At 50.4% G+C, this 15,741-nt stretch overlaps 1 protein-coding gene across 1 annotated transcript in view; it reads left to right on the forward strand.

The window, feature by feature from the left end:
- The first annotated feature begins 119 nt into the window (after positions 1 to 119).
- The window catches only part of GALT (galactose-1-phosphate uridylyltransferase), a 25,747-nt gene continuing 10,125 nt past the window's right edge, over positions 120 to 15,741 (forward strand). The window contains exons 1-6 of the mRNA XM_081319300.1: positions 120 to 173; positions 1,733 to 1,902; positions 6,249 to 6,324; positions 9,387 to 9,435; positions 11,690 to 11,819; positions 13,938 to 13,994. Of these exons, the coding sequence (XP_081175426.1) occupies positions 143 to 173; positions 1,733 to 1,902; positions 6,249 to 6,324; positions 9,387 to 9,435; positions 11,690 to 11,819; positions 13,938 to 13,994 (513 nt within the window). The 5' untranslated portion in view covers positions 120 to 142. The remainder of the gene's footprint in view (positions 174 to 1,732; positions 1,903 to 6,248; positions 6,325 to 9,386; positions 9,436 to 11,689; positions 11,820 to 13,937; positions 13,995 to 15,741) is intronic.

A 15,741-nucleotide genomic window follows, 5' to 3' on the forward strand; every position in this document is an offset into this window, starting at 1 on the left:
CCCCTCCGCGCTGCTTCTTACAGGCCAGGCCGCCAATCGCGCGCCTCGAGGCGCTGACCTCGCCTTTCCTCAGTCTCACCCCACCCTCCCTCGCAAGATCACGTGGCTCCAGTCACGTGATCGCGGAAAGGCGGAAGAAGGCATGGAGGCGGCTGCCAAGTTCCAGCCCGGCGGTACCAACGCCGCGCCCCTCCCCACCCCCCCCGCGGGGCAACTGGGGTGGGGCTGGGGGCGCGCTATCTAAACCGAGCGGGCGAGGGAGTTGCTCCCTCTTGATAGGGGGGGGAGGAGGAGGAGGAGGAGGAGGAGAAGACTGGGGAGGCGCACCCCGCCTCTTGCAAAGGGGCGGGGCTTGCCGGGGAGGGGAGCGGCTTTCTCGTGGTTTTTTTTTTCAATGGACGGGCCCTGTTGCTGGGGGGGAGGAGCTAGGCCAGAGCGGTGAGACCCTACTGCAGGGGTCTTCAAACTTGGCCCTTTTATGACTTGTGGACTTCAACTCCCAGAATTCCTCAGCCAGCAATGCTGGCTGGGGAATTCTGGGAGTTGAAGTCCACAAGTCATAAAAGGGCCAAGTTTGAAGACCCCTGCCCTACTGGGTGTGCAGGGCTATTCTGGAGGGGCGGGGCTTATTGCTGGGGAGGAGGGGCTAGCCCAGAGGGGTGAGACCCTACTGGGTGTGCAGGGCTATTCTGGAGGGGCGGGGCTTATTGCTGGGGAGGAGGGGCTAGCCCAGAGGGGTGAGACCCTACTGGGTGTGCAGGGCTATTCTGGAGGGGCGGGGCTTATTGCTGGGGAGGAGGGGCTAGCCCAGAGGGGTGAGACCCTACTGGGTGTGCAGGGCTATTCTGGGGGGGCGGGGCTTATTGCTGGGGAGGAGGGGCTAGCCCAGAGGGGTGAGACCCTACTGGGTGTGCAGGGCTATTCTGGAGGGGCGGGGCTTATTGCTGGGGAGGAGGGGCTAGCCCAGAGGGGTGAGACCCTACTGGGTGTGCAGGGCTATTCTGGAGGGGCGGGGCTTATTGCTGGGGAGGAGGGGCTAGCCCAGAGGGGTGAGACCCTACTGGGTGTGCAGGGCTATTCTGGAGGGGCGGTGCTTATTGCTGGGGAGGAGGGGCTAGCCCAGAGGGGTGAGACCCTACTGGGTGTGCAGGGCTATTCTGGAGGGGCGGGGCTTATTGCTGGGGAGGAGGGGCTAGCCCAGAGGGGTGAGACCCTACTGGGTGTGCAAGGCTATTCTGGAGGGGCGGGGCTTATTGCTGGGGAGGAGGGGCTAGCCCAGAGGGGTGAGACCCTACTGGGTGTGCAGGGCTGTTCTGGAGGGGCGGGGCTAGCCCAGAGGGGTGAGACCCTACTGGGTGTGCAGGGCTATTCTGGAGGGGCGGGGCTTATTGCTGGGGAGGAGGGGCTAGCCCAGAGGGGTGAGACCCTACTGGGTGTGCAGGGCTATTCTGGAGGGGCGGGGCTTATTGCTGGGGAGGAGGGGCTAGGCCAGAGGGGTGGGGTCTTACTGGGGGCAGGGCTATTCTGGATAGGTGGGATCTGTTGCTGGGGGGGAGTGGTTATTCTAAGCTGACGGGGGCTTATTGCTTGGAGGGGGGCTAGTTGCTGGAGACAGGGCTATTCTGTACAGGTGGGCCCTGTTGCTGGGGTGGGGGTGTGCCCCCCTCCGGCGTGGTCCTTGGTCACCTAGTGGGACCCTTTCCAGCCTAACCACCCGCCTCTATTTCCCCAGAGCACCAGCACCTGCGCTACAACCCGCTGCGGGAGGACTGGGTGCTGGTCTCTGCCCACCGCATGCGGCGCCCCTGGCAAGGGCAGGTGGAGAAGCCCCCCGTGGAGGAGCCCCCACGCCACGACCCGTCCAACCCTTTGTGTCCAGGGGCCACGCGAGCGATCGGACAGGTGGGCAGCCTGGGGGGCAGGGCAGGGCACGACAGTGGGAATCCTGGGGTCCAGATCTCTGCTTCTTCCTCCCCCCAACAATCCATTTTGTGTCCGGCGTTGGCTTGGCCCTTTCTCCTTCTGAGGCTTCTTTCCTTGGAGGACATAATCCTGGCATCTGAAGGATGCCCCCCTGAAGGATTTCGGAGCTTGTATTTTACCTTATTATTTTATTTGTTAGGTATTATTTATTTGTTAGGTATTTTATTTGTTTATTATTTTATAAATAAACTGAAGGTGGTGAACAGATCAAGTAGAATCATGGAATTATAACACTGGAAGGGACTTTGGAGGTCTTCTAGTCTAGCCCAATAGTTCACTAATCTTTCCTCCTCCTATTTGCCCCACAACTTTCACCCTGAGAGGTGGGCTGGGCTGCGAGAGAGTGATTGGCCCATGGTCATCCAGCTGCTTCCCTGCGTTAGCTGGGACTAGAACTCACCATCTCCTGGTGACTGGTCCAAAGTCACCCAGCCAACTTTCATGCTTAAGGTGGGACTACAACTCACAGGCTTCTGGTTTCTAAGCCAGCACTTCAACCACATCTGTGGGCGCGCCAGACCTTTGGAACCGCTTATCGGTTGAGCTCCGGATGGCTCCCGACCTTCGCTCCTTCCGCCGTGATCTGAAAACTTATTTATTCGAACAAGCCGGCCTGGTCTGATGGGTTTGGGGTTTTAATATTGATTTTAATTATCTATTGCATTGGGCATATTTATTTTATTTTTTTAAACTTTTGTACCTTGTATTTTTGATATTTATTGCCCTGTACACTGCCCTGAGTCCTTTGGGAGAAGGGCGGTATATAAATCAAATAAATATAAAATATATAAATCTGTATGATCTTGACGATGCCGGCATACATGGTGGTGTTTTTCAAAGGTGGGGTTGGAATGAGAGAGACGTTGTCCCATTGAAACTGAGAAAATTAGGAGGCTGGAGCCTAAAACATACAAAGAATGCTTACAGGAATTGGGTATGTCTAGTTCAGGGGTCGGCAACCCGAAAAAGCAAAAGAGCCACTGGGAACCGGCTCCATCACACATAAAAAAAGTGGGAGCTGCGTGCGTGTGCCCATGCACGCGCATGCGCAAAAAACGTTTTGGGTTTTTCTTGCGCGGACGCGCGCGGTTGCCTTTTTTTTAATGTGTGATGGAACCGGTTCCCGGTTGCGTGACGGCCCGTCTGCAAAGCTGCCGCTTTCGGCAGCTTTGTAGACGGGCCGCGGCAGCTTTCGCAAGAAGCGGGGCCGCTGCCCGTTCGCGCGGAGGTACGGAGACCTGCTGACGTTTGGGGAGGTTTGGGGAGGTGCGCGCGCACCTCCCCAAACCTCCCCAAACGTCGGCAGGTCTCAGGACGGCGGCGGCTTGGGAGAGGTGCGTGCGCACTCTCCAAACCGCCGCCATCCCGTTTGCACAGGTGCCGTGTTCGTCAATGTTTGGCGAACGCGGCAGGTCTCCGGACGGGACGGCGGCGGCTTGGAGAGGTGTGCGCGCACCTCCGCCCTTCGGAAAGGTGCGTGCGCACCTCTCGGAACGGCCGCTGCCACACTCCATTTGGAGAGGTGCACGCGCACCACTGCTCGTTCAAAGAGGTGCGTGCACACCGGGCGGCTGGGAGCCGCAGGAGACGGCTCAAAGAGCCGCATACGGCTCCGGAGCCACGGGTTGCCGACCTGTGGTCTAGTTCACGGGTCGGCAACCCGCGGCTCCGGAGCCGCAAGCGGCTCTTTGAGCCGTCTTCTGCGGCTCCCAGCTGCCCGGTGCGCACGCACCTCTCCAAATGGAGAGTGGCACCGCCCGTTCCGAGAGGTGCGCGCGCACCTCCCCGAATGGGCGGAGCTTCGCGCGCACCTCCCCAAACCTTTGGAGAGGTGCGCGCGTACCTCCGCGCGAACGGGCCGCGGCGTCGTTCTTTGAGGAAGCTGCCGCGGCCCGTCTGCAAAGCTGCCAAAAGCGGCAGCTTTGCAGATGGGCCACGGCAGCTTCCTCAAAGAGCGACGCCGCGGCCCGTTCCGAGAGGTGCGCGCGCACCTCTCCGAACGACCGGAGGTGCACGTGCACCTCCCCAAACCTTTGGAGAGGTGCGCGCGTACCTCCGCGCGAATGGGCCGCGGCGTCGTTCTTTGAGGAAGCTGCCGCGGCCCGTCTGCAAAGCTGCCGAAAGCAGCAGCTTTGCAGATGGGCCACGGCAGCTTCCTCAAAGAGCGACGCCGCGGCCCGTTCCGAGAGGTGCGCGCGCACCTCTCCGAACGACCGGAGGTGCGCACGCACCTCCCCAAACCTTTGGAGAGGTGCGCGCGTACCTCCGCGCGAACGGGCCGCGGCGTCGTTCTTTGAGGAAGCTGCCGCGGCCCGTCTGCAAAGCTGCCGAAAGCGGCAGCTTTGCAGATGGGCCACGGCAGCTTCCTCAAAGAGCGACGCCGCGGCCCGTTCCGAGAGGTGCGCGCGCACCTCTCCGAACGACCGGAGGTGCGCGCGCACCTCCCCAAACCTTTGGAGAGGTGCGCGCGTACCTCCGGGCGAACGGGCAGCGGTGCCGCTCTTTGAGGAAGCTGCCGCGGCCCGTCTGCAAAGCTGCCGCTTTCGGCAGCTTTGCAGACAGGCCGTCGCCGTCGGGCAACCGGGAACCGGTTCCATCTCACTTTTTAAAAAAATAGCAACCGCGTGCGTCCGCGCATGCGCAAAATGTTTTTTGCGCATGCGCGTGCATGGACACACGCACGCGGCTCCCAGTTTTTTTAATTTGTGATGGAACCGGTTCCCGGTGGCTCTTTTCCTTTTTTAGGTTGCCGACCCCTGGTCTAGTTTAATGAAAAAAAGCACCATCAGGTAAGAAGGATAACATGACAGCAGTGTTCCAATATTTGAGGGGTTGCCGCAAACAAGAGGGAGTCAACCTATTCTCTAAAGCACCTGAAGGCGGAACAAGCAGCAATGGATGGAAACTAACCAAGGAGAGAAGCAACCTGGAACTAAGGAGAAATTTCCTGACAGAACAATTAACCGGTGGAACAACCTGCCTCCAGAAGTTGTGGCTGCTCCATCATTAGAGCCTTTTAGACTGGGTAGCCATTTGTCTATAATGAAATAGGATCTCTGCTCAAATGGGGTTGGACTAGAAGGCCTCAGAGGTCCCTTCCAACATTGTTTTTTATGTTCTAAGTGTCAGCTGAGCAATTGTGGCCTGGCCTCATGACTAGAAATCCAGAAGTCAGTAGGGCAAGACAGCCAAGAACAAAAATAAGTTTCTCAGAGGGATTTAGCTGGATGCGACCCCCCCCCCAATTCTTCTGTCTCACTTGTGTCATTCTGGGCTCTACTACGTTCTCTGAGCAACTCTTCGGAACAACTTCCTGCACATTCTCCCCCAAAAATGCCATACTGCAGTCAAAAGTGGAGCAGTGGGCTAATGCCTCCTTAAGTAACACCAGCTGCCTGCAATTAGTGCAGGTTTGCATCCCACCAGGCTCAAGGTTGACTCAGCCTTCCATCCTTCCGAGGTAGGTAAAATGAGGACCCAGATTGTTGGGGTCAATTAAGCTGACTTTGTAATAATGCCGCTTGGGTGTGTGTGTGAAAGCCCTAATAAGCAGGCATATACATAGAATGAAGGCTATTGCTACGCACATTGATTTGTGCTTTAAATTGTAAGCCGCCCTGAGTCTTCGGAGAAGGGCGGGATATAAATGGGATTAATAGTAATAATAATAATAATAATAATATAAATGGGATTTTAAAAAAAAGTCAGCATGAATTCTCCTTGGATTTTATGATAAGTTTAGCTCCCCCCCCCTGTTCCCCATACTGGCTTCCTCGGATGTGAATATGTTGCCTCTCTTTTGTCCTTAACAGATTTCTTTCAGCAGAATGAAAATACAGGTAGTCCTCGACTTTAACAACCACAACTGAGTGCAAAGTTTCTGTTGCTAAGTGAGACAGTTGTTAAGTGAGTTTTGCCCCATTTGATGAACTTTCTCACCACAGTTGTTAAGCGAATCAGTGCAGTTGTTAAGTTAGTGACCCAGTTGTTAAGGGGAATCTGGCTCTCTCACTGACATTGCTTGTCAAAAGGTCACAAAAGGGGATCACGTGACCCTGGGACACTGCAAAGGGTCGTAAGTGTGAAAAACGGTCATCGGTCACTTTTTTGCAATTCTATTGTAACTTTGAATGCTCACTGAACTGTTGTAAGTCGAGGACTATCTGTGAGATCTTGATCTTATCCAATGAGAAAAAAAAACCTGGAAACTGATAACTTGTTATACAGTTATACAATATCTTGGTGTCTCTGTTTATTTCATGCAGGTAAATCCCCACTACGAGAGCACATTTGTCTTTGACAATGATTTTCCCGCCTTGCAGCCAGATGCTCCAGATCCTGGTAAGAGTTCCTTTCATCTTGAGTAAGCCAAGAATGGGGGCTTGGTGGTCCCAGGGCCGCAGGCTGCATATCTCTTTGTCCTTCAAAAGCTACAGGGAAATTGTACTTTGGAATGAGACTGAACAAAAAACTTAAATGATTTTATTAATCCTATTTACATAGCTACTTTAAATATGTGTGTGTGTGTGTGTGTGAGAGAGAGAGAGAGAGAGAGAGCTCGATTTACAATTGTTTGTTTAGTGATTGTTCGAAATTTCAACAGCATTGAAAAAAGTTGACTTAGGACTCAAGGCAGGAGACTATGAATAAAAAAGGTTCCTGGCCAATGGGCAGTCGGGTCTTATTCTGATGCAGGTTCTCATCTGCTGTGAGCGTCGTCATTTGTGCAAACAAGTCGATCGTTAAGTGAGCGATTCCTGATTTTATTTCCTTTTTTTTTGCCACCATTGCTCAGGGAACCGCTGTAGTTGTTAATGTGAATTGCTCAGTCATTTACCCAAGCCTTTTTCTCCCAGTTTCTGTTAGAAGCAAATCACATGGCCTGGGATGCGGCAACTGTCATTAAATGCATGCCTGTTGCCAGGTGCTGGGTTTTTGATCATGTGACCATGAGATTAGGGCAGTAGTCACAACTGCGAGGACTGGGTCGTAAGTCACTTTTTAAAAAGCTGCTGTAACTTTGGACCGACACTAAATGGATGGTTGTAGGTTGAGAACTAACCCGTAACTTATTTCTTTCTTTCATTGTCTGAAATGTACATCAGAGCAGCCAGTCTTTCAGCTGGGAATCCCAAACTGCTTTGTAGGATATTTAAGGGTGAAATTTAGAGCTAATCAGCTTCAAACATTTGCATTTTCTTAATAATAAACATCTCTTTCTTGCCGATGTCTGTGGAGATGCTTAGTCATCCAGGTCATGTGGTTGTCCCAAAGGTGCTTTCTTTCAAAAGGTGATTGGACTTTCTTGTTTTTCTTTGAAGACATTTCTCTTCACTTCTCATCCAAGAAGCTTCTTCAGCTCTGACTAATGTCAGGGTTCCGATCGACAGAGACAAAGAAAGCAGAACTCCGAGGCTTGCAGATTTCTCAAAGAACATGTTTATTGAAGCAGAGTATCGGTACTTCAAAAGTGAAACCAAGTCTGAAGAGTTGCCTAACAATTCCCTAATACAAAGTTAAGAAATCCCACCCACCCACCCCAAAACTATGCAAGAAACTACGTTTCCCCACTCAGCTTGTTGGCGGGCTTTTCATGAAACGCCCAGCCTGCAGTTTCGGGAGCAGCCGATGACCTTGGTTCCCATGACAGAAAGTCCGAGAGAGAAATGATGTGATTCCTCGCCAGCCAGTGGATCCGGCAGCTGAGTCTTGAGGAATCAGAGGAGGAGGAGGAGGGGCCTGGAGTGACATCAGAGTCAGAGGAAGGCTCCGAGGAGCTCCCAGACTTACAGTCGGACGAGGAGCTTGGCCCCTCTACTCGCGCTCAGGCTGAGACACAGCTGTGCTGGGAGACTGAGTTGGAGAGTGATGAAGAACAGTTGGGACAAATCCCGGATGCACAAAAGCACAGGCAAGAGAAGTCAGTAGGACAGAGGAATGCAGTGGGGCAGCTCCAAAGGCAAAGGAGAAGGCATTAGGAAGCCACCCCTTGGCTGAATAATAAAAGGGAAGGTGTGGGAGGTGCTGGTTGCTGAAGGCAACTGTTTGTTTGCCTTGGACATTGACTCAGGTCTGTGAATAATAAAAGGGATTGGTTTTTCTTGCGGTTCCTGCCTGCTTTTTGGAAGAGGGATTTCTCCTTGTGTCAGCATAACAAGGACTCACGTAGGCTGGGACAGAACAAGAAACTCTGTTTCATCTAGAGCAGGGGTGTCAAACTGCCAGCCCGCGGGCCGGATGCGTCACGATGAAACTGCGCCCACCCCATTGCCAGCAATGGGGAAAAAGCTCTGATACGTCGTGCGACGTCACGTGACGTCGCAAATTTCACATTTCTGGTCTAGAGAAACACCTGGCCAAACCCTCTCTCCGTGCTATGTGGCAACTAGGAATGAGAAGGAAAAGAGAGATCGCTGCAACCAGAGGAATTTGCAAGCCTTGGAGTTCTGCTTTATTTGTCTCTGTCGATCGGAACCATGACATTAAACCAAGTCTGAAGAGATGCATAACAACTCCCCAATGCAAAGTTAAGAAATCCCACCTCCGTGCTATGTGGCTAACTAGGAAGGAGAAGGAAAAAGAAAGATGGCCGTAACCACGCTCATTCTAAAGTTGACAACTAGATGGTGGGGAATGGAAGGATTTACATTCCTTGCAGACAGCTGGTCATTTGCATCCTTTTAGAGAGTCGTTGAGGCCACTTGGAGGTTTACCTGTGTCCTCAGGGTCACCTGAGTGGTGCAAATGGGTGTGGGGCCTCCTTGGCTGTAGGTTGTTTTCTGCCCTGGGTCCCTTCAGACAAGCACATCTCAAACTGAAGCGCAAATGAAAGTTGCGGGTTTCCAGAAAACATTGCAGACTACAGGAGCCATTTAGGCTTCGGTTAAAGATGCAGACAACACAGACTCATCCACAGTGAAAGGACACAGGGCAGAAAACATCCTGCAGCCAAGAAGGTTCCACACCTATTTGCACCACTCAGGTGACCCCGAAGACACAGACAAACCTCCAAATGGCTTCAATGACTCTCCGAAAGAAGGCAAATGACCAGCTGTCTGCAAGGAGTATAAATCCTTCCATTCCCCCACCATCCAGTCAGAGCTGAAGAAGCTTCTTGGATGAGAAGCGAAACGTCTTCAAAGAAAAACAAGAAAGTCCAGTTGCCTCCTGAAAAGGCACCTTTGGGACAGCCATGACCTGGATGACGGAGAATCGCCATAGACACTCATCCAAGAAGCTTCTTCAGTTCTGACTGACTGGTGGAGGATAGGAGGATTTATATTCCTCACAGTCATCTGGTCGTTAGTGCTCTCTCTGAGAGTTGTTGAGGCCACTGGGAGGTTTATCTGTGCCCTCGGGGCCACCTGGATCCTTTCCAGCTGATGAATTTTCTTCTCCTGCAGAGCCTGATGACCATCCCTTGTTCCGTTCAGCGTCAGCTCGAGGCGTGTGGTAAGTCTAGCGTGCACCTTGTTCTTTTGAGCTATGTCTCACTAACCACATGGTGGGATGGGAAAAGCTTTCGGCTGTTGCTTCCTGATTGCAACTGGGGAATCAAACGCAGGAGCCCAATCCCAAATAGAGGAAGTCCTCGACTTAACAATTATTCATTTAGTGACCAAAATTGCAGCTGCACTGCAGAAGGTGATTTGTGACCATTTTTCACACTTGATGACCATTGCAGGCTCACGTGGTCATAATTCGGCCACTTGGCAACTGACTCGGATTTATGACAGTCGCAGTGTCCCGGGGTCACATGATCCCCTTTTGCGACCTTGTGACATGCAAAGTCAGAATGGGGAAGCCAGATTCACTTAACAACTGTGTTAACAACTGCGGCGATTCATTTAACAACGGTGGCAAGAAAGGTCGTAAAATGGGGCAAAACTCATTGAGCCGTCTCACGTAGCAACCGAAATGTGGGCCCTAATGGAGGTAGTAAGTCAGGACTACCTGTATATGTTTTAGGAAAGGAGGGGAAAATGACAATCCTATGTATTTATTTTTTTATTTATTTTATTGGATTTGTATACCGCCGTATTCCCGTAGGACTCAGGGCGGTTTACAGGGCAGTTAAAACCATGAATACAAAAAATTAAAAACAAATAAAACAAATTAAATTCAAGCCCCAAGAGTAAATCTAAAACCCAGTATGCATGAGTAATATTTATTTTATTTATTTATTTTATTTTATTTTATTGGATTTATATACCGCCCTTCTCCTGAAGGACTCGGGGCGGTGTACAGGGCAGTTAAAACACAATATACAAGGTTAAAAATAAATTAAATTAGCCCCAACAAATAAATCACATTCTAAAAATTTAAAATCCTAAACCCTCAGTCCAGGCTGGCAAGCTCAAATAACCAGGTTTTCAGGTTGCGGCAAAAGGAGCGAAGGTCGGGAGGGCACAATCATGAATTTACCTAATTGGCAAGCCTCAAGTTCCTTCCCTACCCATCTCTTGTCTCTTTCTTCCACAAAGAGTTATTATCTTAATAAAAAAGAAATAGATTGCCCTAGCAGTTTCTGTAAAACGTACTGAGGACTTCAAGGTCAACAGATTGGCACAGGTTCCTTCTGTGTTTCCGTCTTGCTAACATGTTCCCGCTCCTCGGAGAAATTGTTTTCCTTTCTGGAGTTCTTAGTAATCTTGTACTTTATGGCTTGGCTTTCATTTTTCAAAGGAGAGAAAACCATTTCTCTAGACTAGAGCAAGGGTGGGCAACTAGGGTCCCTTTTACAACTTGTGGATTTCAGCTCCTAGAATTCCTGAGCCAGCACCAAGGACCCTACAGTCCTCCTCCTCCTCCTCCTCCTCCTCCTCCTCCTCCACTCCACAAACCTCACTACCTTCTGGCACTGAGGTGGTTACCTAGTTGGGTCATGAAATGTCTGCAAGAAAACAACGAAGCTCAGACACCACCAAGGACGACGACTCCTCTTCCTCCTCCTCCTAACACACCCCACTCCTGTCTAGAACTTATGATATTACCTAGTTGGGTCATGAAACGTCTGTAACAAAACAACCAAGCTCAAAGAACACCAAGGACTTCTTCTCCTCCTCCTCCTCCTCCCCCTCCCCCTCCTCCTTCTCCTCCTCCTTTCTAGCACTAAATGATTTTACCTACCATAGTTGGGCAATGAAATGTCTGCAAGAAGACAACCAAGCTCAAAAGAGCACCAAGGACCCCACAGGAACCTGGGGATGGATTGGTGCTCCTTTTTCTGCTTAAACCTTTCTCTTTTTTTAGGATGTGGGTCATCTCTCTCCTAAGGGACGCGGTGGCTCAGTGGGTTAGGACGCTGAGCTTGTCGATCAGAAGGTCGGCAGTTTGGCGGGTCAAATCCCGAGTGCCGCGTAGCAGAGCGAGCGCCTGTTACTCGTCCCAGCTTCTGCCAACCTAGCAGTTCGAAAGCACGTAAAAACGCAAGTAGAAAAATAGGGACCACTACGGTGGGAAGGGAACAGCGTTCCGTGCGCCTTTGGCGTCTAGTCATGCCGGCCACATGACCACGGAGACGTCCTCGGACAAGCGCTGGCTCTTCGGCTTTGAAACGGAGATGAGCACCGGCCCCTAGAGTCGGAAACGACTAGCACGCATGTGCGGGGGAACCTTTACATCTCTCTCCTTCTGTGATATTCAGGAAAGGCTTTCTGTCCTTGCCTGAACCCATTTGGTTCCTTCCTTCCTCTCTTCTCCCCAGCAAAGTCATGTGCTTCCATCCCTGGACTGACCTGACTCTGCCGCTGATGTCGCTTGCTGAGATCCGCAGGGTGATTGACAAGTGGGCAGAGATAGCAGTCGAGTTGGGTGCCTCTTACACCTGGGTGCAGGTGAGCATCTCTGCAAGAAAGCATGGTCCAGCGTTTCTTCTACCTTGCCCAGTTTAAACCCTACATCAGTGTGGTCCAGTGCTTTTCACAACCTCAGCACGCTTGCTGGCTGGCTGGCTGGGGAATTCTGGCAGTTGAAGTGTCTGAGGTTGAGAAACACTGGTCCAGCTTCCCACAACGGAGGAATGGTTTGAAAGACTGACGGAACTTTCAGAGATGGCCAAATTTAACTGCTTTAATCCAAGTAAAGAACACATCAAGTTTCGGGTCTGCCTGGAAACTGCTTCTAACTGCTTGTGCTCTAGATAGAAAAGAAAATGAAACTTTGACTTTGGGATTTGCTGCTTAGATAAATTTGTTGTTATAGAAATGGCACGTATATTCCTGCCAAAGACAAAAGTCTAGGCTGCAATTTTATGAACTTTATTTTACTATGCTGAAGAGAGTTGAAAATCCTTCCTTCCGTTCTCCCACCCTTCCTCCTCCTCCCTCCTTCCCTCCCTCCCTCCCTCTTTCTTTCTTTCTTTCTTTCTTTCTTTCTTTCTTTCTTTCTTTCTTTCTTTCTTTCTTTCTTTCTTTCTTTCTTTCTCTCTCTCTCTCTCTCTCTCTCTCTCTCTCTCTCTCTCTCTTTCTCTCTCTCTCTCTTTCTCTTCGTCCTTTTCTTTTTTCTTTTTTTTCTTTTTCTTCCTTTCCCTTTTTTCCTTTTCCTTCCTTTTTTCCTTCCTTCCTTCCTTCCTTCCTTCCTTCCTTCCTTCCTTCCTTCCTTCCTTCCTTCCTTCCTTCCTTCCTTCCTTCCTTCCTTCCTTCCTCTCTCTCTCTTTCTCTTCGTCCTTTTCTTTTCTTTTTCTTTCTTTTTCTTTCCCTTTTTCCCCTTCCTTCCTTCCTCCCTCCCCTCCCCCTCCCCCTCCCTCCCCCTCCCTCCCCCTCCTTCTTTCCCTTACCTTGCACTTCTCTCTTCCTTTTCTTTCCTTGCCTCACTTTCTCACTATTTTTAATTTCTGCTTTTATTTTAAATTTTGATGCTGTTAATGCAAGGGGACACAATGGCTTAGCTGCTAAGGATGCTGAGTTTGTCAGCTGCAAAGCTGACAGACTGAGCTCCGTGCAAAGGGGTGAGCCGCCGTTCCTCGCTTCAGCTCCTGCCCACCAGTTTGAAAGCATGCAAATGTGAGTAGATCAATAGGTACCATATCGGTGGGAAGGTAACAGCGTTCTGTGTTTGGCCACACGCTCTGCATTGCAGCGTGGTGTCATGCTGGCCACTTCACGTGGAAAAGTCTTTGGAAAGCACTGGGTCCTCAGTTAAGAAACAGAGATGGTCACTGCCCCCAAAAGTCACATATGACTGTATAAGGAAAAACCAACCAATCTTAATGCAGTTAGATATAGAGAGAAACTTTGGTCTAGCCCAGTGTTAGGCAACCTTGGCTCTTTTATGACTCGTGGACTTCAACTCCCAGAATTCCTGAGCCAGCCATGCTGAGAGGAAAGGGAAAGGTTTCCATGCTTAGCCATGCTGGCTCAGGAATTCTAGGAGTTGAAGTCTACGAGTCATAAAAGAGCCAAGGCGGCCTACCCCTGGTCTAGCCACTCATGTGATGAAGAGAGTTGACTTCACAAAAGCTGAGACTTTTGACTCAAATGCATGAGGTGAAAAAAGGGGTTGCAAACACTTCTTGACTTCTGCAGTGTTCACCAGGGGTCTCCCACCTTGGCAACTTGTAAGACTTGTGGACTTCAACTCCCAGAATTCCACAGCCAGCCTGGGAGTTCTGGGAGTTGAAGTCCACAAGTCTTAAAGTTTCAAGCTGAGGGATTCTGGGAGTTGAAGTCTACAAGTCTTAAAGTTTCAGGCTGTGGGATTCTGGGAGTTGAAGTCCACAAGTCTTAAAGTTTCAGCCTGAGGGATTCTGGGAGCTGAAGTCCACAAGTTTAAATTTGGTTGAAGAGTTCTGGGAGCTGAAGTCCACAAGTCTTAAAGTTGGCCGAGGAATTCTGAGAGCTGAAGTCCACAAGTCTTAACGCTGGCAAGTTGGAAGACCCATGGTGTAAGCCAAACAATCCTGTTGTTTTTTTTTTGTTTGTGTGTCTCCTTGTCTCCTTGTTTTTGGTTTACAGATCTTTGAGAACAAGGGAGCCATGATGGGCTGTTCGAATTCCCACCCTCATTGTCAGGTAAGGAGATTCTCTCCCTGAATTTAGCAACAGAGCTGTTACCCGAAGTCTGATTATCAGGAGATGTTTTCTGGCCGCTTGAGCAGGGGGTCCCCCAATCCCCGGAGCCACAGCCCAGTATCAAGCTGTGGCCTGTTCGAAATTAGGCCTCACAAATGGCCGGCTGGAGCGTGTGGGTGCGTGCAGCTTGACTTGTGTGAGCGGCGGCGGGCAGGCATGCAACCACATGTGCATCGGCCTGCTGCTTGCGCGGCTGGTTCCCCTCCCCCCCCAGCCACGCCACTAAGCCACAAAGGTTGTAGACTGCTGCTCTTGAGGATTTGTTGCATTCCGCATGGCGTTTCCCTATGAACTGCAGGGACTCCTCGGCCGATGGCAAAAATTTCCATTGCTAAGCGAGGTAGTTGTGAGTTTTGCCCCATTTTATGATCTTTCTTGCTACAGTTGTGAAGTGAATCGCCGCAATTGTTAAATTAGTCGCACGGTCGTAAAGCGAATCCGGCTTCCCCATAGATTTCGCTTGTCAGAAGGTTGCGAAAGGGGATCCCCGCGACCCCGGGACACTGCAGCCGTCATAAATCCCAGTTTGCCGAGCATCTGAATTTTGATCACGTGATCACGGGGATCGTAATTGTGAAAAACACCCGTCCCTTTTTTTTCAGTGCCATTGTAACTTCGAATGATCACCAAGCAAACCGTTGTAAGTTGAGGACTACGTTTATACCACAGCTAGCCCTCAACTAGAATTTCCGTGGCTAACCAAAGCGGTTCTTAAGGGAGTTGCGCCCGATTTTACAACCTTTTCTGTCGCAGTCGGGAAGCAATCTCCTTCAGTCGTTAAGTGGGTCACTAGATCTTTAAGCGAATCCGGCTTCATTGGTTTTGCTTATCGGAAGCCAGCTGGGAAGTTTGCAAATGGCGATGACGTGACCCTGGGATACCGCAAGGGTCACAAATACAGGCTGGTTGTGACAATATTTTGATCCTGTGATTGTGGGGAATGCCACAACCGTTGTTAAGTGCAAAGTGCAAAGTGTTAAGTCACCTTTCTTCAGTGCTGTTGCAACTTTGGTCACTAACTGAATCATGGTAATTCGAGGACTACGTGCATAGACTTAACTCCTGGAGCTATAGGCAACCTTGGCTCTTTTATGACTCGCGGAATTCTGGGAGTTGAAGTCCACGAGTCGTAAAAGAGCCAAGGTTGCCTACGAACGGGCTAGCCCCAGAGTTTCTCAACCTTGGCGACTTGAAGATGTGCGGACTTCAACTCCCAGAATCCCCCAGTCAGCATGGCTGGCTAGGGGGTTCTGGGAATTAAAGTCCGCACATCTTCAACTCGCCAAGGTTAAGAAACATGTGAGCTAAAGTTTCAGTTAAACTTTCTCCAAATGTAACTTCCTCAACTCTTTTTTTAAAAACTTAAAAAAAAAACATCTAGACACTTGACGGGTTTTGGTTTTTGTTTTAAAAAAATTCATTAAAGCCTCTCCAGTGTGCTGAGGTTTGAAGCTAAGCTATCCAGAGTTGAAGGGCAGGGCATGAATTATTCCTAAGGTTATTCATAGCGGGTTTTTTTTTTGTTAAATTCCATGTTTTTGCGGTTCTGATTGAGATGCTTGTCTTGGGCCCTTTGATCAAGAGACTTCAAAGGAGCTTCTTTTTCATTTTTTTTTCTTTTTGGAAGCCTGACAGGTAAGGTCAGTTGGGGGTAGCGGGTGGAATTTCTTCCTGAAATGGGGTGGGT

This window comes from Vipera berus, assembly GCF_964194415.1.
Source record: "Vipera berus genome assembly, chromosome: 2".
NCBI lineage: Eukaryota > Metazoa > Chordata > Lepidosauria > Squamata > Viperidae > Vipera > Vipera berus.